This window comes from Microtus pennsylvanicus, chromosome 3, assembly GCF_037038515.1.
Source record: "Microtus pennsylvanicus isolate mMicPen1 chromosome 3, mMicPen1.hap1, whole genome shotgun sequence".
Lineage (NCBI taxonomy): Eukaryota > Metazoa > Chordata > Mammalia > Rodentia > Cricetidae > Microtus > Microtus pennsylvanicus.
Window position 1 is genome coordinate 129965068 of NC_134581.1, and position 22096 is coordinate 129987163.

General features: G+C 45.8%; 1 protein-coding gene across 1 annotated transcript; it reads left to right on the top strand.

The window, feature by feature from the left end:
- The first annotated feature begins 276 nt into the window (after positions 1–276).
- Positions 277–11182, top strand: Txn (thioredoxin). Its single transcript, XM_075967145.1, has 5 exons — positions 277–440; positions 4685–4789; positions 5628–5687; positions 9981–10046; positions 10972–11182. Exons 1-5 carry the CDS (start codon positions 417–419, stop codon positions 11032–11034), a joined length of 318 nt encoding a protein of 105 aa, XP_075823260.1. The 5' UTR covers positions 277–416; the 3' UTR covers positions 11035–11182.
- The last annotated feature ends 10914 nt before the right edge of the window (positions 11183–22096 follow it).

Below are 22096 nucleotides of genomic sequence, written 5' to 3' on the forward strand. Positions count from 1 at the left end.
TAGCTTTCCACCGTGTAAGCGCAGGGCGGTGTCTGGGAGCTCGGCGACCCGGAGCTGCTCCAGGCGCCTGCGCTAGCTCCTCCCCCTGGAAGCGAAGGGCGGGGCCAGCACTAGAGCTGTCCCAGAGCTGCTCAAGTAGCCGGTTATTGCTCCGCCCCCTGCAAATCTGATTTCAGCTCCACCCCCCTGGAGGCGTGGCTTGGGCATGGCCTGCCGAGGCGCCTTGGCGAGCGCGGGAGGCTAGAGAGCGCGTCCCCGCCGCGCGCGCCCGTCCGCCCCGCCCCGACGCGCTCCGCCCTGTCGCTATAAAGAGAAGGCGGGCAGCCGCGCTCGGCTGCAAGCTCCGTCGTGCGCCTCGGATCCGTTCCCATCGGATTCTACAGAAACTCGTGTGGTTCCTCCCCGCGACAGCCAAAATGGTGAAGCTGATCGAGAGCAAGGTACGCGTGCCCGGGCGCCGCGCGCACCCCGCCGTGCTGTGGAGGCCGCCCTCTGGATCCCCGCCGGCTGAGGGGCCCGGGGCCTGTGGAGCACGCCCTGGGGGAGGGGACAGGAGTAGGGAGGGAGACCCTGGAACGCCGGGGACGCGAGGTGCACGCGCTGGCAGCGCCTGGCTTCCCCGAGCTGCAGTGTCCCCTACTCTCCTTACCGCCAGCCTGCATCTGGCGAAGGTGAAACGATGGGGGGGGGGTCGTCCAGTGGACCCTCCTCCCCCGTCTCAATCAGGATTGGGAGTCTCGGAGGAAATGCAGAGCCGCCACTCGTCGCGTGTACGGTGACATACACAGCGCGGGGTGTGCTGTGTCGCAGGGCTAGGCCAGAGTTTGCCTCCATCAGTGGCCCGCCGCCTAGAGGACCAGTGCCCGGTCGGTGCACGGGGGTGCGGGTGCTCCAGGTGACTGCTAGGGAGAAAGGTCCGGGCCGCACCCGCGGGACTCCTCCTCCTGCAGCTCAGGGCGTGTTTCCGGCAGCGCTGGCTTTGGAATGACTCAGTCTCCAGTGTCTAGGCCCAGGGGCCTCGCTACCTTAAGGTTTCAGGGATTCCACCCACAGTAAGTGGGCTTTGCCGGAACCAGGGCTCTCCGCTGGGAGTAGTCCCCCACAAAGTTCTGCTTTTGCCCTTTGGGAAAAGAAAAAAAATACCCAAGGGAAAAACTGTTGCCATATTCGAAAGTTACTGAGAACGAAAATCCTCCAGATTGGGAAACCCGGAGTCTGTTACACTGTTACTACTCGGGGAATATTCGTAAAGTCGAAAGAGAAAGGGGTGGTGGTGAGAATTGATGTAAGAAGACTGTCTTCCAAGGTTAGTTGGCTTGTTAACCTAGCTAACTTGGGGACCCCAAGGAAGGCAGGTCCATGCCTCCAGTTTTGAATCAGTTGGGTACGTGATTTGCTCAGAATCCACCCAGCACCCAGTTAGGTCCTTACCGGTTTAAACTGTCTTACTTAAGGGACCTTTGCTATTCCAGCAGGACAGATGTGCTTTGATGACAGGAAACCAGTTATTCATAAAAAAAAACCCGGGCCTCAAAGGCCTATTAACAAAGCCCTGATCAGAGTCGCCACCATCGGGGCTTAATTGACTATGCCTTAAATTAATCTGATGGAATAAGTCGATTGGTTTAACCATGCGGAAGGAATAGCTGTTTCTGGGCACTGTGTGGGTAGTTAAGGACCCCTGGGGTCTGTCTCCACCAGACAGGAGTGGATTGGTAGCTATGATGTAATGAAGAAGAAATCAACAGTTGGTTTGCTTTGTTTATTTTGTTTTTTGTTTTTCGAGACAGGCTTTCTTTGTAGCCTTGGAGCCTGTCCTGGAACTAGCTCTTTAGACCAGGCTGGCCTCAAACTCGTAGAGATCCTCCTGCCTCTGCCTCCCAAGTGCTGGGATGAAAGGAGTGTGGCCACTACCGCCCATCTGTTTAATTGTTTTTAAGGCTAAAACTGGCCGGCCATTGGTGGCACACACCTGTAATCCCAGCACTTGGGAGGTAGAGGCAGGCGGCTCTCTGAGTTCAAGGCCAGCCTGGTCTATAGGGAGTGCGAGGATGGGCCCCAACGCTACACAGAGGAAAAGAAAAAGACTAAAACTGCCAATTTTTGAACTGCACACAAGGCACCTTGCACAGTGCCTCATAGACTGACCAGGGTGTTGACTCGTGCCTCTAATCACTAGCATTCGGGAGACTGAGGCAGGAGGATCACCACTGTCCTGGGCTACAGAGTGAGAACCTGTCTCAAAAAGCAAAGAACACTTGGTATTATACCTTTGGACTGCATATGGTTTTGTTGCCTGGGGCTTTCTGTTTTGTTTTACGTGTATGTGAAGGGCTAAGCCATTCACTTGGGGCGATCAGAGGACAACCTGGCAGGGATGGATCCTGGGTTTTGAACTCAGTTTCTCAGTCTTGGTGGCAAGCACCTTAATCTGCTGAGTCACCTTGCCAACCCGTGAACTGGGTGTGTTTGAGAAGAGGCTTCGTAGCAACTGCTCCTAACTACTCCAACTGCTTTGTTTTGTCTCCAGATCATTGGTGTCACTAATTGTGATTATTAGTTTCTGAAGCTAAAATTTGTGATTTGCTTCTCAGATAATTTTGAATACTCCTCAAGCCAGGAGTTCAGGCACGTTTACACACCTGGTGAAGAGAACTTGTTTATGGAGTTTGCACATCCCTGCCTCTGTAACTCATATTCACCAAAGCCAGGGAGGGTTCGAAATGCAGTTTGTCCTGCTTTCCATGTAATCTCATCAAACTTTAACTGAGGGTCAGCCATGTTGCCGATGTGGGTGTCGTCAGACCAGCCAACTGTACTGTCTTAACCTATGTCCTGCGGTATAGAGTGGGTGGTGTGGACTCTTTTATACGAAATTTACCTGCAACAACCAGTGGTGGTTTGGAAAGTACTTCCATTACTCTGCCCTGTACTCCCCACTCCTGATCCTGACACACCTAGACGTGGGTTGAGGGATCTGTATAACTAACTAGGTTAATCTTCTGAAGTTGTCACAGCCATTCTGTATGATTCTCAGAAATGACCTAAAAGAGTAACTGTGTGCAGGGCTGAAGAGATGGCTCAGAGGATAAGAGCATTGGCTGTTTGTCAGAGAGCAGGTGTTCGATAAATAGAGTAACTATACTCTGTGAAGACTCCTTAGGTTTTTGGTTTGGTTGTATCTGTGTATGTTTTAACTTTGTAGTCTTGCATATATTTACTTTCCTTTGTTGGGCCAGATCTTAGTTTGGCCCCTTTTTTGGTTTTCTGAAACAAGGTTTTTCTGTGTAGACTAGGTTGGCCTCAAACTCGTGGAGAATCGCCTGCCTCTTCTCCACTCCACCCCCCCACTAGGCTGGCTTAATTTTTGATAACTAATTTGACCAACATTTTTTTCCCCCCTGGAGGAAATATTACCCTCAGATGTAGGATTTTTATTTGTTTGGTTTTGGGGTTTTTGTTCTTTGGGTTTTTTTTTCCTCTCTGTTACCCCAGTTTGGGTTTTAGTTAGCACCAAGTAACTAATGGTTTAAATGAGTCCTTGGTTGGGTTAGGTTAGAATGTTAGGTTCCTAGGGTTACAGTATCAAGGCTTTTGGTAAATAATTCAAAGGAGGTTAGTGGTGAGGGATTTTTTTTTATTGCTGGGACTTTAATGTGGCCAGTGTTACTTAAGCCAAAGGAAAATTTCTTCCTGGGGAGCTAACATTTGACTTCACCTAAAAATCAGTGAGTTTTGATCCATAGGGCAAAAGCCAAAGGTTGAGAAGCAGTGTGATCCGACTCCAGAAGGCCTGTATAAAGTATAGAAGGGGCTGGAGAGCTAGAATAACCTCTTCCTCCTCTTCTAGAGGACCCTCATTCAGTACCTACTACCCATGGCCCCAGCTCCAGGGGATCTCATGCCCTCTTCGGGCCTCTGTGCAACAGCACACACACACACACACACACACACAATTAAATCTTAAAGCACATAAAATCTGTTTCTGCTAATGGTGACCTGCATGAGAGGTTCGTTTCCTGGACGCTGCCCTGGGGTTGTGTTTCACCCTAGACAAATTCTTTCATTATTTCCCCATTGGTGAAGTAACTTGTGACTCTTTTGTTGCTTAACTGTGTCTTGAGGCTTCTTTAATCTTGGAGGCTCCTTTCCTCGGCCCCTAAGAATCCCTTGTCTACCGTAGATGTGAAGACATTTTTGGTACAAATGCCGGTTTTCCTTTTTTGTTTGTTTGTTAATATAAAGGAGTCACTGGCTGGGGATGTAACTCTTGCAAGCATGTGTGAAGCCCTGGGTTTGCAACATCATTATTTTGTGCGGTATTCCTGGAGACCTAAAGACGTTCTCATTTCATCCTGTCAAGTGCAGTGATACCGTGTGCAAGATTCTTCTCCAGCCACTTACTTGGTTGCTTTGGATAAAAAGTAGGCCTTATTAGGTTACTCTTAGGTTGTACTTAATATCTTTTTGTTGTTTGTGTGTTTGCTTAGGTCTTTTCTTGCATGGGGGGGGGGGTGTCTCACTGGCTAGCCTGGAATTGGCCAGTGTAGACCAGGTTGGCCATCTGCCTACCTCTGCCTCCTGAGTGAGCAGTGGGTTTAAGGGCATTGGGTCACACTTGTCTTATAGAAAGTGAAAATATATGACACAGGTGTTTTGTTGTTTTTTTTTCCTCCCTCCTCAGGAAGCTTTTCAGGAGGCCCTGGATGCTGCGGGAGACAAGCTCGTAGTTGTGGACTTCTCGGCCACGTGGTGTGGACCTTGTAAAATGATCAAGCCTTTCTTTCATGTGAGTATAGGAGCCCTGGGCTTTGAGGCTGCCCAGGGGTCACAAGCTGGGGTGAAAGGGTTGATGATGGATGGACGTGAGGCTGTGTCTTGTTTTCCTGTGCCATTGTTGTCCTAAATAGCTTACATAATGAAGCTCACTGGGGACAACTTTCGGGAGTCAGTTTTGTCTGTCTTAAGTCGTTCTGTTCTTTTACATTTGAAACCTGGGCCTAGTGTGAAATGAAGGCCTCGAAGTCGCAAATTACTTTCCCCTTGAGAAAATTTGATTTGGAGACACCTGTGCCATTGCTTACCCTGCAAGCTGAACTTTTAGTCCTGGCTGGGAGGTTGAACGGCAGAAAGGGAAGGGAACTTAGGGCTTGCTATGCAAGCCTGGCCTGAGTTGGGCCCTTGAAACCCACACTGGAAAGCGAACCGGCTCCCAGAAGTTGCCTTGTGACTTCCATATACATGTTATGGCACATGCACAGACATAAGGTAATAATAATACAATAATAAATAAGATAAGAACTTTTAAATAATAGAAATTTAAATTTTTTAGTGTATGGAATTGGAGAGATGCCTCAGTGGTTAAGAGCACTGACTGCTCTTCTAAGAGGACCTAGGTTTGGTTCCCAGCACCCAAATGGAGGGTCATGACCTTCTATAACTCTAGTTCCAGGGCAGTCAGTGCCCTCTTCTGGCCTCTGCAGGCACCAGGCACACACATGGTACACACGTGCATTTAGGCAAAACACCATCTGCATGAAATAAAAGTAAATAGATCTTTAATCTCTATTACATTTTGACTGCCATTATCCAGTTCTAACACTTTTGGGTTATTTTTATTTTTCCAGTCCCTCTCTGAAAAGTATTCCAGTGTGGTGTTCCTTGAAATAGATGTGGATGACTGCCAGGTACGTAGTGAGAAACCGGATGCTGCGGAGCATCTCAGAGGGGCCTGTCCTCTGAAGAATACCCTGTTCTTTAAAGTAGAAATGGAAAAATAATCCTAGAAGTAGGGCTTTGTCTGAGAAGTTCTGTTTGGGAAGAACAGGGCAGATACGGGTTTAATCCTAGGTGCTGGGAGCGGTGTGTGGCACGGTCTAATGTGAACGTCTAAACAGTAGCTCTCAGATGATGGAGGCCTTTATGTTGCGAAGGCCTGTATCCTGCCCCCCATTCTGTGATGCTCTACAGATACAGGTGGATTTTGGCTCTAATAGATAGTGGATTGGATAGTGTCGTGGAATTGCGAGGCTGCTTTTGAGACACTCCCAACTTCCCGTGGCATGGGAGCTGTATTCACGGGCTCATTCTAATGGTGCTTGGTTTAAATCAGCGGGAAAGCCCAAACATTTCAATGAACATTGAAGAGCCCTGGTACGTTGGAGAGCTGGGAGGACTTAAGCAGAAAGTTCTTGTTATCCACTCAGTTCTGTTCTGTGTACTTTCTACATATTGATTTATCTTTAGCACCGCCCCCCCCATACTGGTATTGGCACTGTCTTATTTAGAGATGGGGAGGCTGAAACAGGGAGAAGTTGTTCTTGGAGTTGCAGAGCCAGTATTTAAAACAACGCTGCAGGGCTCCTCTGCCATTGCTCTGATCTTTTCCCCGCGTCCCCTCCACACACACACCCTAAAGGAGTGCAGGTCAGGTTCTTAGCATATGACCTTACCTGTCATAGGCCACTGGGCTGGAAAGGGCTGCTTGGGATGGAGCACCAGGGCTGCTGAGGGGTGCATGAGTACTTGTGCTTGCCCAGTGGGGCAGGAAGGAGGAGAGAATGGGTGACCGCTAACTCAGTGGGCTGGACTCCAGCACTGACTCGCTGGCTTCTGCTGTATGCTAAACTCCCATCTTTCAGATCTCCATACCCAGCCCTCAGCCTGGCAAAGGTTCTGGAGGGTCACGTAGGAGCTCCCACCATGCCCCATGTGGTTTTTTTCTTTCTCAATACACTTTCTGGCCTGCCCTACTTGGTGGTGGAGGCATAGAAAGGCCCCTGGTGAACATAATATTGCATTGATGGCCAAGGGGGTGTGATGCATATTTTGTAAATTAAACCAAAAAAAGAGACAAGTCTGTAAGCTTTCGAATACCAAGTATTTCAGCTTTACTGAGAAAGCTAGGCCTGGGTTAGTAGGAGCAAAGCGAGTGAGCATGGTTAGTGGTCCTGTCACTCTCTAGAAGGCTGTCCTAGCACTAAGATTCGGTGTGATCTTGTTGTCCATACTTCAAACATCTGAGATTAGGCTTTAAGGAGACAAACCAGGTCAGCGGTTAGCAGGGGTGGGCTGTAGTCAGTGATTAATTGCAGGGAGGGCAGCTGGGGAGTGAGGGGCTGGTTTACAGCTTGCTGCTGCTGGTCTCATGGCCCTGCATTGGTCAAAGCTCAACTTGAGAGCTCTGCGTGGATGTGAGTTTTTGGTTATTTTTAAAAAGCGGGAGGTAGGGGTGAGACCCTGGGTTGAATGAGCAGGTGGTGAGAGAAGCGCGGGATCGAGAATGGCGTCTGAGAAAGTGGTGGCTCACACCGCAATCCCTGAGCGTCTGGAGGGACTACAGAGAGATTGTAAAAGCCAAAGAATAGTCTGCGGGCCTTTCCAATCCCTCTAAGAGTAGGTGTCGCGGCCCGCAGAGCATCAGCTGGGAGAGGGAAGACCTAGATGGTGGCAGGCAGAGTTTTGCATCAGGCCTTATGAATGGCTATAAAAGCTTTCCTAGACGGCAGTGCTGCTGTGTTTGTGGGTATTGACTTGGCGTGGTTGAGGGTATTGACTTGGCGTGGTTGAAGTGTCGGTGTTCCCAATTTAAATTTAACCCAGTCTGAAGCTGGCGTGTTTGGGGAATTGGTGATAATACTCTGAAATAATACAGACAGGAAAATCTTGGGCAGTGTTTTTACTTGAAAGGAAAAGAGACTGGGGGGCACATTAGTAAAGCTGTGTACAAATATATCTTAGCTACTTTAGTTAAAACATTGCTTTAAACCAACACTGCTTAACTATATGTTAATAATTAACCATTTATAATTAAGCTGTTGCTGGTTTATCTTGTTTTATACTGTTGTATAAATTTAGCAGATAAACCAGTGTAGGAAATACTGGGCATTGAGAATGATAGGCTCTGTGACACAGCTTTCTCTGTCGGTGCTGGACAGAGACGGCAGCGCCAAGGCCTTGGTGGATGGAGTATTTGAAGTCTCGCCTGGGTGGGCAGCCCTGGTGGGTTTGATGGCATGAAAGTCATGAGACTAAAGTCTAGTCAAGACTTGTGCCTCTAGGGTTAATGAATGAGAGGAGCAGATCAAGCCACTGTGCAGGAGCATACATGAGGATTGAAAACACATCAGGAAAAATACATCATTTCCATATCGAATTGAATAGCTTGAAGTGTGGGTCACTCAGACCTAGAAAGATGGCTCTGTGGTTAGGAGCACAGAGGACCCGAGTTTTGTTCCAGTACCCACATCAGGTAGCTAGCTCCCTGTAACTCCAGTTCTGGGGAGTCTGGCACCCTCTGTGGGTATTTGTACATTGACATAATTTAGGTTTCTGTATCTGTGATGGAAACACCATGACCAAGAGGAACTTGAAGTGGAAAGGATTTATTTCGCTCACACTTCCAGGTCACACAGTCCATCACAGAGGCAAGTCAGGGCGGGAGGCTGGAGCTGGTACAGAGGCCGTGGGGGAATACTGCTTCTTGGCTTACTTAGCATAGATCTTTAACAAACAAAGTATCATTATTCATACTGTGTGATGATAAAAGGGGGTGCATGAGTGTGTTTCATATGGAAAAGTCCGTGTGTGTGTGTGTGTGTGTGTGAGAGAGAGAGAGAGAGAGAGAGAGAGAGAGAGAGAGAGAGAGAGCCTACAGCATGCATTTTGAAAAGAGGGGTGTGCATTTAGGTGCATGAGTGATAAGATTAGTAAATAATGGGTAACTTGCAGTGTCTTTTTTTTTATGAGGCAAACTGTAGAATTTTCTGGAACCCAGCAGTTAGATTTTATATTTTAAAACCCAAGGGTATCTGTATCTATTCACGAGTATTCATACATTAGTTGGAAATGATCTAAAAGTTCAGTAAGAGGAGTTAAAATGTGAAATAAAATACCATGCGACCTTTAAAAAGTCACTTTGACACACAACAACAAGAGTTCTTGGGGTTTTGGGGTATATATATATATTCATTTTATGTGTAAGCATTTTGCTCAAATCACATAAGTGCTTGGTGCATGTGGAGGGCAGAAGAAGGCATTGGATCCCCAGGGCTAGGGTTACAGATGGTTGCGAACCATATGGGTGCTGAGAATTAAATCCAGGTCCTCTGCAAAAGCAGCTGCTGAGCCACATCTCCAGACCCCATGAGAAAATTCTTAATGCTTTAACTACAAGTTTATATGAGGATATAGTTGCAGTTTTTAAAATAAAATATATATGAGCACAGACACTTAAGAATCTTTCTCTTTAATATCCCCTTTTCCAGTGTTTGTGATTTATTGGGGTTTTATTTGTTTGGAGACAGGGTCTTAGACTCCTGTCTGGTCTTGAAGTGGCTGTGTAGCTCAGGGTGGCCTTCTCATGCTCCTGCCTCCGCTTCCCAAGTGCTGAGATTTCAGGTGTGGATTGTGTACTATCGTGCTTGGCCAAGGGTAACTTGGGTTGTAATGCCTGGCCCTGAGCCCAACATCTTGTGTACACACCTATAATTCCAGCACTCAGGAAGCTGAGCAGGAGGATCTTGAATACAGGCCAGCCTTGGCAGTGTGGCAGGATTCTGCCCAGAGGGTTCGGAGTGTTTGCCTAGCGTGTGCAAAGCCTTAACTTCCAGCCCCAGAAACAACAAGTAATAGTTACCCAGCCATCGTCTGAATATAACCCATTTCTCTTAGTAAAATTGGAAAAACTTAGCAAAAACTAGGACCTGCTGGTTCTGAGGAGCATAGTGAGGGGCTGTTGCACCAGCTAATGCCAGTAACATCGTTTTTGTTAGTGCCCATCCCTGGAGGGAGATGTTAGTAAGGATTTTTCATTGTGTTTTTGTTGTATTGGTGCTCATATGCTCAAGGTTCTGAGGCTGAGGTTTGGGGGGTATGACGGAAAACATGTCTGGTTTTTGGACTTTTCCCCTCTCTCTAAGTTTAATGTTCACATTCTTGTTTTCATCTTCTCTCCCTGACCACCTTCCCCCACACCCCAGGACGTTGCTGCAGAGTGTGAAGTCAAATGCATGCCGACCTTCCAGTTTTACAAAAAGGGTCAAAAGGTACGTCTGTCTGACTTGAAGAACACCAACTAGAGCTGGGGATAGTGGCACGCACCCTTAATCCCAGCACTCGGCGGCAGAGGCAAGCCCAGATGGATCTCTGAGTTTGAGGACAGCCAGAGAAACTGTTTTTAAACACCAAAATAAATAAATACAATAGCTGGGGCTGGGTGTTGTGGCGCACAGTTGTAATCCCAACGCTTTGGGAGTAACCCATAAGACTGCTGCAAGTCCAGGTCAGCATGGACTACAGGGTAAGACCCTGTTTCCAAAAACAGAAAGGAAAAAAATTACCAAGTGGGAAGAAGAATGTATGGTATAAACACAGAAATAACTGAAGTGACTCACGAGGGGAGATGTGTCCCGCCATTTTATGTTTCATGACTGTATGGAGCCTGGCATGATGTTTGTATTCCAAGGCTTAGGGGGCCAAGGCAGGAGAATCGCTGCATATTTGAGGTTAGCCTGGGGTACATAGTGAGTTGCAGGCTAACATAAGTTATGAAGGGAGACCATGTCTCCCCCAAAACCAGAAATAACACTTGGGCAAAAGAATGCAGAAAGCACTGAAGCGACTTACAGGAAGTATATCACCCCTTTCTCCACTCAAGATGACGGTGCTGGGTGTGATGTTGTGATCTCAGCACTTGAGAGGCTGAGACACAAGAAACACCTGGGATTCAAGGACAGTCCGGGAACCAGAAAAGACCTTGTTTTAAAAAGAGAAAGAGAGACATTGTCTTGCTTCCTGGACCTTTATGCATTATGCAGTGCCTAACTGAAAATTATTCTCTGTTAAGGACCAGTAGCTAGCTCCATAGCCAGCTCACCATTCGTATCATAGAGCGTACTGGCTTAGATCTTGGCAGTCATCTGTTCTTAGTAAGAGGTATTTGTTGACTTGACTCTTTTCGTCTCTTAACAGGTGGGTGAATTCTCTGGTGCGAACAAGGAAAAGCTTGAAGCCTCCATTACTGAATTTGCGTAATCATGCTCCGAGAAACATAACCAGCCAGCAGCTGTTTAAAACCTGTAACTTTTTTAATTTTCAAAAATATATGAAGTGTGGAGAGTCTATCCCCAACTGCCATCTGATTATAAATGAGGATAAAATATTAATTCTACCCTTTTTAAAACCGTCTGGAGTCTTTTAATATAAATGAGAGATCGCCTGATTTCACCTCTTATTTTTAGTAACATTTACCCACTGAGTTTTTGTTTTACAATTAAAAAAAAATAGGAGCCTGGAGCGACGTCAGTAGAGCCCTGGCTGTTCTTCAGTGGACGTGGGTTTACCTCCCAGCACACACGTGCATGGCACCTGTTCTTTTCAAGGGATCTGATGTCCGCTACTAGCCTCCCTGGGCACCAGGCAGGCATGCAGTACATGTATATACATACACGCAAGTAAAACATACACATTTAAAAAAGAAACTTTCATATCTTAAAAAGATTAAGAAGAAATACTCCTATCTTATATAGTTCTAGGGAAAAAATCTCTTGTAATGCAGTTACATTAAAGTCTCTAGGGGTTTTGTAGTTTTCCTTTAATAAACATAAAATTCTTGCAGATAAACAGACCCACTGTGTGGTCCTGACCATGAGCATGACTAATGGTTCACTTGTGATGAAACATTACCATGGTAACTGACTTTTTTAAAAAGCCTGGTTTTAGTGGTGGTACATGCCTGTGGGCTTCATAAAACTATGAGTGTGTAGACATATATGGAGATTCCAAACAGTAGAAGTAGAACAGTAGAAGTGGAAGAGATTCAGAAAACCTTGTTCCATTGTGAACAGCAAGGGAATGGGATTGCCCGACAGTTTTCAGGTTGATATTGAAAGCCATAGAATTAATTCTCAGTCTTAGGCTAGGCATCCCATTAATCTTTGCAATAACTTTTGTTGGTAAAGATGCTACAGTTCCCAGCCACCAATGAAGACAAGTATACAAGGATTAATGTTCCCAACATCCCAGCTAGTCAGTGGATCAGCTGGAATTTGAGCCAGAGAATTGTGACTCCAGAATACAGTGCTGTTAGCCAGATTGGTGTGTGGTAATGATTGGGATTCTTGCTTCTAATAAAATTAGGGTGATGAACTTGTAATCAATGAATGTGTTATGGCCAGGGTACTAGCCTGGTATATAACTGAATAAGACCTTGAACATATGCAGAGAAGGCAAACTAGGAAGGGGCTGTGTGGGGTACATTGTGAGCAAGAACCAGGAAACTGGCCACAGTAACAGTAGCAGTGAAACCTGCCCCAGATCAGGTGGTTGGGCGGGGTTCTGTGAGATGGTGGAGCTGAAACTTGATAGATGAAAAAAGGACTCCGACTGCCGCATGCCAGGGAGTCCGCTTTCCAGATGAGAATACCAGGCACAGGGTGCGAGGTGAAGAGGCCTGAAAGGATGGAGTGGCAGAACCCAGTCATCCCAGGCCACTTGTGTAGGTGATGGGAAGCTGCTGGAGGATAGCTGGCTTCACATGATGGTAAAGAGGTTTCAGCATGAGAAATGGAGATGAAAAGTGAAAGCCAGATGAACCTCGGCGGGTACCTAGGGCAGATACAAAGATCGTAGTGAGAGATGGGGCGGGGGGGGGGGGTGTTGAGGACTTGGGAGAGTAGGACTCACTTTCTAACTAAACACCTGGGGTACTGTGGCGGAGCCTGCTTGTTCCCAGACCCAAAATAATTACACAGAAATGGCATTTATTAAATCACTGCTTGGCCAATAGCTTAAGCGTCTTTCTAGCTAGGAAATTAAGCCATTTCCATGACCACGAGGCTCGTGGTTTACCAGTAAAGTTACCAGGCATCTGTCTCCTTTGGCAGCAGCTATATGGCGTCTCCCTGACTCCACCTTCTTTTTCCTCTTATCTCTGCTTGGAATTCAGCACCTTGCTCTGTTCTGCCCTGCTAGAGGCCCAGAGCAGCTTTTTTAACCAATGGTATACAGAGGGGAATCCCACATCACTGTCTTGAGGGTTCAAGCAAGCAGGTGAAGGTAATGAAGTCTAGGAATCTCAGGTGCTTTCAGCCTACGTTCAAATGCAAAGGCTGTGTGCAGGGTAACACTGGACACAGCTAAATCCCTGCCCCAACATGAAGCTAGCATAAAGCTCCCCAAGGCTAGACAAGAACAGGAATTGGAAGGCATTATCATGTAGATGCCCTTTAGGACCATTTGGGGAAATCAAGGAAAAGAATTCAGAGTGTAAAGAACCTTAACGTGTGGAGACGGAAGCACAGAACGGAAGAAACAGACTTCAGGTGGCCAAAGCGAAAGTACGGACCAAATAATGCTGAGAGGTTTGGGAAGGTGGGGAGGAGGAGTAATCTAAATGGGCTTAGGCTGGGGTGGAAGGAGCAGGGAGGGAAGACAGACTCTTAAGTGCTGCTTGTATAAAGGGCTGAAGTTGGATCTCTATCTCATCCTGTACAAAAATCAACTCAAAACAGATCAATGACTTCATTATAAGACCAGAAACGAGCCATGCTTGATGGTGACATGTTAGCCCAGAACTGGGAAGGTCAAAGCGGGAGTTAGTTAGCCTGGGCTACCTAAGATCACGTGGATACTATGACAGAAAGTGGAAGCTGATAATGCATCAGAAACTTCTATAGTGTGATGGAGATGGAAGTCATTATCCTATTGGAAGTCACCCTTTTTTTGTAAAGAAACGTGACTTTTGCGTTGTTTAGAGCAGCACACACGGTAAACATGAACGGAGGCATGCATTCACTAATCCCATGTGCTGTGACCAGTTCCTGTCACCTTGACTGCCAGCAGTGACAGATTGTGACCTGGGATTGTGAGCAGAACAAATCCGTTTTCCCTTAGTTGCTTCTGTCAGGGTGTGTAGAGTAAATGCTGTTCATGCTGTGGGAAATGCTCCTGTACACTGTAAAGATTGTCACTCATACTAGTTTAATAAAACACTGACTGGCCACTAGCCAAACAGGAAGTATAGGCAGGGCAACCAGACTAAGAGAATTCTGGGAAGAGGAAAGGCAGAGTCAGTCACCAGCCAAACACAGAAGAAACAAGATGAGAATGCCTTACTGAGAAAAGGTACCAAGCCACTTGGCTAAAAATAGACAAGAATTATGGGTGAATTTAAGTCATAAAAGCTAGTTAATAATAAGCCAGAGCTAACAGGCCAAACAGTTTATAATTAATATAAGCCTCTGTGAGTTTATTTGGGACTGAACGACTGTGGGACTGGGCAGGACAGAAACTTCTGTCTACAAATGGTGCCCAATGTTCTGCAACTACATCTGCATAAAATGAGAGCTTGGGAAGGGATTCTAGACACAAAAGAACAGAGTTAAGCATGGCTTCTTGGTACCAGCATTTTCTCAGATGGGCTCTGTTTGCTAGAGGCAAATGGAGGTGTGGCTCCTTTAAGAAAGGCTTTCTGACTCAGTGTTAGCAGCAAAGATCTCTCAATTCTCTTGAGAGGGCCTGCCACCAAACACTTAAATGGTGTATTTGAGTGTCTGGCAGCATGCTTCTTGGTGGTGGCATGGACCTAGAAACGCTACGAATTTCGGCAATAAACATGGCTCCTGCCTGTACCTCCAACATGAAACTAGACTCTCAGAAAGCTAAGGAATGGGGCGGAGCCAGCCACCAAAGCTGCAGCTTTAATCTTAGCCGTGCTGCTTAGAAGATTAAAGAATCACGTGCTCAGAAAAAGATATATACAGTAAAAACATGTTCTGACAGGAAAAAAGTCCCTAAATGGTTTACAGTGTGTTTAAAATATACATAGGCTTGGGAGAGAAAAGAAAAAGTATGAAGTCCTTTAAAAAATAAATGGAGTATCTGGGTGTGATGGCACATGCCTTTAATCCCAGCACTTGGGAGGCAGAGACAGGCATATCTCTGAGTTCAAGGCCAGCCTGGTCTATAGAGTGAGATCCAGGACAGTCAAAGATATGCAGAGAAACCCTCTCTCAGAAAGCAAAAATAAGCCGGGTGGTGGTGGCGCACACCTTTAATCCCGGCACTTGGGAGGCAGAGGCAGGTGAATCCCTGTGAGTTCAAGACCAGAGTTTTTTGTTTTCCCTTTTTTTAAAAAAAAAAAAGGGGGGGGGTCACTTAAAGATGAAAAATACAGAGAGCAGGAGACCACTTCCTACATATAACCCCAGCAGCACAGACATTAAGGGCATCTTGAATAAATGGGACCTCCTGAGACTGAGAAACTTCTGTGAAGCAAAGGACACTGTCACTAAGACACAAAGGCAACCCACTGACTGGGAGAAGATCTTCACCAACCCCGCAACTGACAAAGGTCTGATCTCCAAAATATATAAAGAACTCAAGAAACTAGACCGTAAAAAGCTAATCAACCCAATTATAAAATGGGGCACTGAGCTGAACAGAGAATTCTCAACAGAAGAACTTCAAATGGCCAAAAGATACTTAAGGTCATGTTCAACTTCCTTAGCGATCAGGGAAATGCAAATCAAGACAACTTTAAGATACCATCTTACACCTGTCAGAATGGCTAAAATAAAAAACACCAATGATAGTCTTTGCTGGAGAGGTTGTGGAGAAAGGGGTACACTCATCCATTGCTGGTGGGAATGCAAACTTGTGCAACCACTTTGGAAAGCAGTGTTTCGGTTTCTCAGGAAATTCGGGATCAACCTACCCCTGGACCCAGCAATACCACTCTTGGGAATATACCCAAGAGATGTCCTATCATACAACAAAAGTATATGCTCAACTATGTTCATAGCAGCATTGTGTGTAATAGCCAGAACCTGGAAACAACCTAGATGCCCTTCAATGGAAGAATGGATGAAGAAAATATGGAATATATACATATTAGAGTACTACCCAGCAGTAAAAAACAATGACTTCTTGAATTTTGCATACAAATGGACAGAAATAGAAAAACTATCCTGAGTGAGGTAAGCCAGACCCAAAAAGAGGAACATGGGATGTACTCACTCATATTTGATTTCTAGCCATAAATAAAGGACATTGAGCCTATAATTCGTGGTCCTAGAGAAGCTAAATAAGAAGGTGAACCCAAAGAAAAACATATAGGCATCCTCCTGAATATTAACCTTCATCAGGCGATGAAAGGAGACAGAGACAGAGACCCACATTGGAGCACCGGACTGAAATCTCAAGGTCCAAATCAGGAGCAGAAGGAGAGAGAGCACGAGCAAGGAACTCAGGACCGTGAGGGGTACACCCACACACTGAGACAATGGGGATGTTCTATCGGGAACTCACCAAGGCCAGCTGGCCTGGGTCTGAAAAAACATAGGATAAAACCAGACTTGCTGAACATAGCAGACAATGAGGACTACTGAGAACTGAAGAACAATGGCAATGGGTTTTTGATCCTACTGCACGTACTGGCTTTGTGGGAGCCTAGGCAGTTTGGATGCTCACCTTACTAGATCTGAATGGAGGTGGGGGGTCCTTGGACTTCCCACAGGGCAGGGAACCCTGATTGCTCTTTGGGCTGATGAGGGAGGGGGACTTGATTGAGGGAGGGGGAGGGAAATGGGAGGCAGTGGCGGGGAGGAGGCAGAAATCTTTAATAAATAAATTTTAAAAAAAGAAAAATACAGAGAGTCTGGATACTGTATGTTATTGTGTTGTCTTTGAATTGTTTTACTGCTGAGGAAGGCACAACAGCTGCTAAAAGACATTTGATTATAAATGCTGCTGGATTAATCTAATACATATTTTGAAAATACCTTGACTTCAAAGTATAAGTAAAAGGATATGTTACTTTGGAGAAGTGGTTTTGCTTTTTGTTTCCACAGGAAATGAGAGGCTGTGGATTCATTCTGGGTTCAGATTTGATCAAGGAAAACCCTCTGAAAAATCCCCAATGGGAACGGATGGCCCAGATGATCCAACACCTCTGCTGAAGTTTCCTCTGAGTTCTGTATCCAGAACAGCTTCAAGACTGCTGGCTGAGAGGATCCATTCTCACAGACTACTCTAATCAGGACTTGGCCATAATCCTAAATTTATTTTGGATCCCCATAAGATTACCAGCACCCCCAATCACAAGAACATAGACTAGAAAACTACACCCATATTCTCAAAAAAATAAATTATGTATGTTTGTCTTTATTTAGAGTGTTGCTTACAAGTTGTTATGGATAATGGTCAGGAAAAAAGCTAAGCAAAGGAGATTAGGTTCAGATTTTGTTTCGAAAAGAAAAAAATGGGAAATGCTGAGGGATAATGTTTTTGTACACTGTAAATATTATTCATATTAGTTTAATAAACCATTGATTGGCCAGTATCCAGGCAGGAAGTATAGGTAGGGTGACCAGATTAGGAGAATTCTGGGAAGAGGAAAGGCAGAGAGTCAATCACCAGCCAGATGCAGAGAAAGCAGGATGAGAATGTCTTACTGAGAAAAGGTACCAACCACTTGGCTAAACATAGACAAGAATTATGGATGAATTTAAGTCATAATAGCTAGTTAATAATAGGCCAGCCAGAGCTAATAGGCTAAACAGTTCATAATTAATATAAGACCCTGTGTGTTTATTTAGGACTGAACGACTGTGGGACTGGGCAAGACAAAAACTTCTGTCTGTAGATATTAAAAACCAAAACAATATGATTGCATATGTATAAAACACAAGGCATGCTAGCTATCCCTAAAAGCAAGCCTGCATGTAAATTAACAGGAAAAGCTCTCGAGGACACATTCCAACTAAGAACAAAGGTGACCAGGAAAGGAGTAGACTAAGGATAAAGTCAGTTTTATCTGTAAGTATTTGGGGTGTTTCAGAGCACAAACAAAAAATTCCAGATCACAGTTAGTCACTGCTGGAGGTCAAAGTGTCAGGAGCTTAAAGCAAACGGTCACATCATACACACAATAGATTATGAATGCATAGCTTTACCCAGCGCTTTCTAAGCCTTTACACATTCAGAATCCCCTGCTTAAGTAATGATGCCGCCCACAAGGGCCAGGTCTTCCACCTCAGTTGATGTCATCAAGATAATCCCACAGGCATGCCCACAGTCCAGCTTGATCTTGCTGGGAATCTTCTAGACTGTGTTAAATTGACAAAAAAAACTCATCATCCCGTGTATTGTCCATGAATTTAAAATGTTTAAAGGCACATAGAAAGTGTTGGCAGGTCAAAGGATTTGCTAGAAAATCAAGCTGACTGATGGAGGTAAGAGGCAAATTGTGCGTAGAACTAGTTCCATCGTAGTGGAAAGACTGCAGAGTAAATATTAACAATAAGACAAGATACCTGTAAGAGGGAATCTCTACTGTAGCCAAGAAAGAGTGGGAGGACGTTAAGCCTAGCACAGAAAGGCAAATACTCTTTGATGGCATATGTTCAATCTTAAAAAGTCAAATTCGTAGAAGCAGAACCAGAAGGCTGTTATAGAGAGTTTGTGTGCAATGGGGGAGAAACAAAACCAAAAAATCCTGTATATACAATATAAGAAAGTTATAGGGTCATATCTCCATCCTGACTAATTTTTAGGCTATATCCATTCTGGATACCAGTCTTCAATGATTACCGTTGCTGTCATAAATTAAGAAGAAAATTGCTGAGTACAGTGTTTTATAAAAGCATGATTGTGACCTATACCTGTGATCCCAGCATTCATGGCTGAGACAGGAGAATCAAGAGTTTCAGACAAGCCTGGGCTACTTAATGAGACCCTTCTCGAAATAGTAATAATAATAATAATAATTAATATGTACAATAAATAATAATGGTTATCTGGTGGTAATGCATATATGCCTGCATTCATAGCATTTAGGATATAGAAGCAGGAAGATCAAGAGCTACACAGTCAGTATGAGGACGACCTGGGCCTTAGACTTTGTTTCAAGCAAACAGACAACAAACAAAAACCAAAGCACTGGACCAGTTTTGAAAAAAATTAAGTCACCATTATTCTTTGTAATTTCCATTCTTTAAACATTTGTATATCTATTAGGGGTGGGGCTTAAGCCTCTTACAGACAGCCCAAGTGTTGAGGTCAGAGGAGAAGTCTCAGGAGTCAGATCGCCATGTGGATTCTAAGGCTCAAACTCGGGTGATCAGGTTTGGTGGCAGATACATTTCCCTGAGCTACCTCACAGGCCCTGACATCGCTGTGCTTTTTCTTGGGCACCGGTCATGTGGAGATGGGGTGGGGAGGGTGTTAAGAAAAGGTCTCTCTATGTAGCCTTGGCTGTCCTGAAGCTCAATATGTAGACCAGGCTAACCTCAAACTCAGAGATCCTCCTGCCTCTGCCTGCAGGAGTGCTTGGGATTAAGCGACCACGTCCAGCTACCTTTTAAACCCTAGTTTTGACCTCTTGGGTTGCAGGGCACTCCGTAACTGACCCAGCTGTGATGGTATCTGATTGTGCCCCGTGTGGGAGATAGGGACAACTTCAAAGAGCAAAGAGGAAATGAGTAGAAGGAGCCTTAGATTACAGAGATGAACGAGAGTAACTGACTCCCTCCTGGTTTATAGCTGTCTTATAAAGTATCTCCCAGTGATGCAGGAGAACCCACTCTGTTCATTGTCCTCCCAGTCTCAGCTGGAGCACTTCCGCTTCCGCACAGACACACAGACACGCATGCTAGGGCATTGCTGCAGCAGCGGCACAGACAGCTGAGGAGCACGTGCTAATATTACAGGATTTACCCACTCTTGAATTTGTGTGCAGATGTACAGGCCGAGACGTGGTGTGGCACGGGTTATAATCCTTTACCCAGGCAAGAGCTGGACACTGACTCTAGAAATAAGTAAGCTTGGTTGCAATAAAACCACAAAGCCATCAGCAGTTAAGAGCGCTGGCTGCTCTTTCAGAGGACCTGGGTTGAATTCCCAGTACCCAAACTAGGCAGCTCATAACTGTCTGTTACTCCAATCCCAGGGGACCTGATACCTCTTCTAGCCTCCACTGGCACCAGGCACACAGCAAGCACAGACATACATGCAGCCAAAACACACGTATATAATAGTAATAGTAAATAATTTGTTTTTTGTTTTCAAGACAGGGGTTCTCTGCACCGTATCCTGGCTGTGCTGGAACTCACTCTGTAGACCAGGCTGGCCTTGAACTCAGAGCTCTACCTGCCTCTGCCTCCTGAGTGCTGGGATAAAAGGCGTGCTCCCATTACCACCTGTTGGGGCACACACAGATGTGATCCTCTTCCACACTGTCTAAAGGTCAGAGAGTTTGAGCTTACTTTTGCTCTCTCAAGGTTGTTGACAACAGGTGTTGACAAATGAGAGATTCTGGCTGATCCAGGGTGCGGTTAATTAGGATTGTGAATGTTGAAGTAGATCCGCTCAACCCAGACCAAAGGTTGGAGAATTCAAATCTATTCCTTGTATCGTGCTAATGAAATCTGTTGCTCCCCCCCCCTTTTGTTTTGTTTCTTGGGTTTTTTTTTAAGATTTATTTTGTGCAGCTGAGCAGAAAGTACAATGAAAAGGGAAACTTGCCAATTAAGCCATTTCCGCATCCCAAAGTCTCCAGGTGTCAATATGAGTGAGAACTAATGGTGCCTCCTTACGGTGAGTTATAGAACTGCACAAACCAACCTTTGGTTCAAAAGGGAGAAGTGGCTAGCTTATTTATTTATTTGTTGGTTTTCAAGACAGGGTTTCAATGTTTAGTCCTGGCTGTCCAGGAACTAGCTCTTGTAGACCAGGCTAGTCTCAAATTCAGAGGTCCACCTGCCTCTGCCTCCCGAGTGCTGGGGTTAAAGGCATGAGCCACCACCACGCCCTTTAGGCTTAGGGATTTTCAGTACATTCTCCCAGAGTTTAGCGCGCACACATTGACTTATGTACAAGTTCTTATGCCTATAGTGCAAGGGACCAAGAGAGCAGAGGCCTGGGGCTTGGAATGCGGCCGCACACAGCCTGAATAACAAGACGGAGCAGGTCAGAGGGAATGAATAAAGTCCAAGTCTGTGCAGTTGGATGTACTTTGTTTCTCTGAACCTGTGCGAAAGGTTCAGAGTTCAGGGATCTGTGTACAGAAAGCTGCAGGTCCTGTGTGAAGACGGATCCCAGAGCCCTGGGCAGAGAACTGAGAAGATGCAGACCCGAAGCAGTCCCTTCACTTTCTGCGGCCCTTCATGGACATGCCTGCCCCGAACAGCCAGGGATGCCAACAGACCAAAGGAAGCAGCAGGACAAGGAGCCATTTAGATACTCCAGTGGCCTTTGGGCTTGGCTGCACACTGGGAAAAGGTGCTCGTGATTGGACCGTACCGTCCTCTCCTGTGATCTGAAATGAACCCAGCATACGTCAGTTTTTCAAGTCACTCAGATGAGTGTTTTCAGTCAGTTTTTGCTTTGTCTTTGAGATGGGGTCTGCTGTGGCTTGCACGTGAAGAGTCCTCCATAGCCTCACGTGTTTGAACCCATTAGCCACAGCTGTTGGTGCCCTTCAAGAAGGTTGTGAAGGCTTTAGAACGAACAGGGAGCCTAGCTGGAGGGCGTACTTCAGTGAGGATCGGCTTCCTGTAATCCGCTTTCACTACTGCAGAGTGAGAGAGCAGCCTCAGACACATCGATCCGAGACCACGAGGGAGCTAACTAGGAATCTTGCATGGGGGCGGGAGATGTTGAGGCTTTTTCTCACTCCGCTTTGGAGATCTTTTTAGCCGGGCCTCCCACCTTCCTGTATGAGGGCTCTTAGCTGGTGGTGGACCTTCCAGGTCGGGCATTTGACTGGATGGTGACTACCAATCCATGGCAGCCCAGAAAGAGTAAAACCACATGATGCCAGCACCAAGATCATGAAGAGGGCCACAGTGCTTCCCAAAAGGGACTCCCACAGCAGGCAGATGTCTCCATGCTTCTGAGGTACCAGAAGCCATCTGTTTGTTCAAAGAGCAATCGTCTCAGCTTTTTGTGTGGCCATGACTTAAAGTGTCCACTAGAGGGCAGGAGACTTACATTTAAGTTGTACTTTTCCTTCCGCGGGGCAAAGACTTGGATACAATCACCAGAATAATAAACAGTAATTATGGCAGCTCACAGCCAACTGCAATTCTAGTTCCGG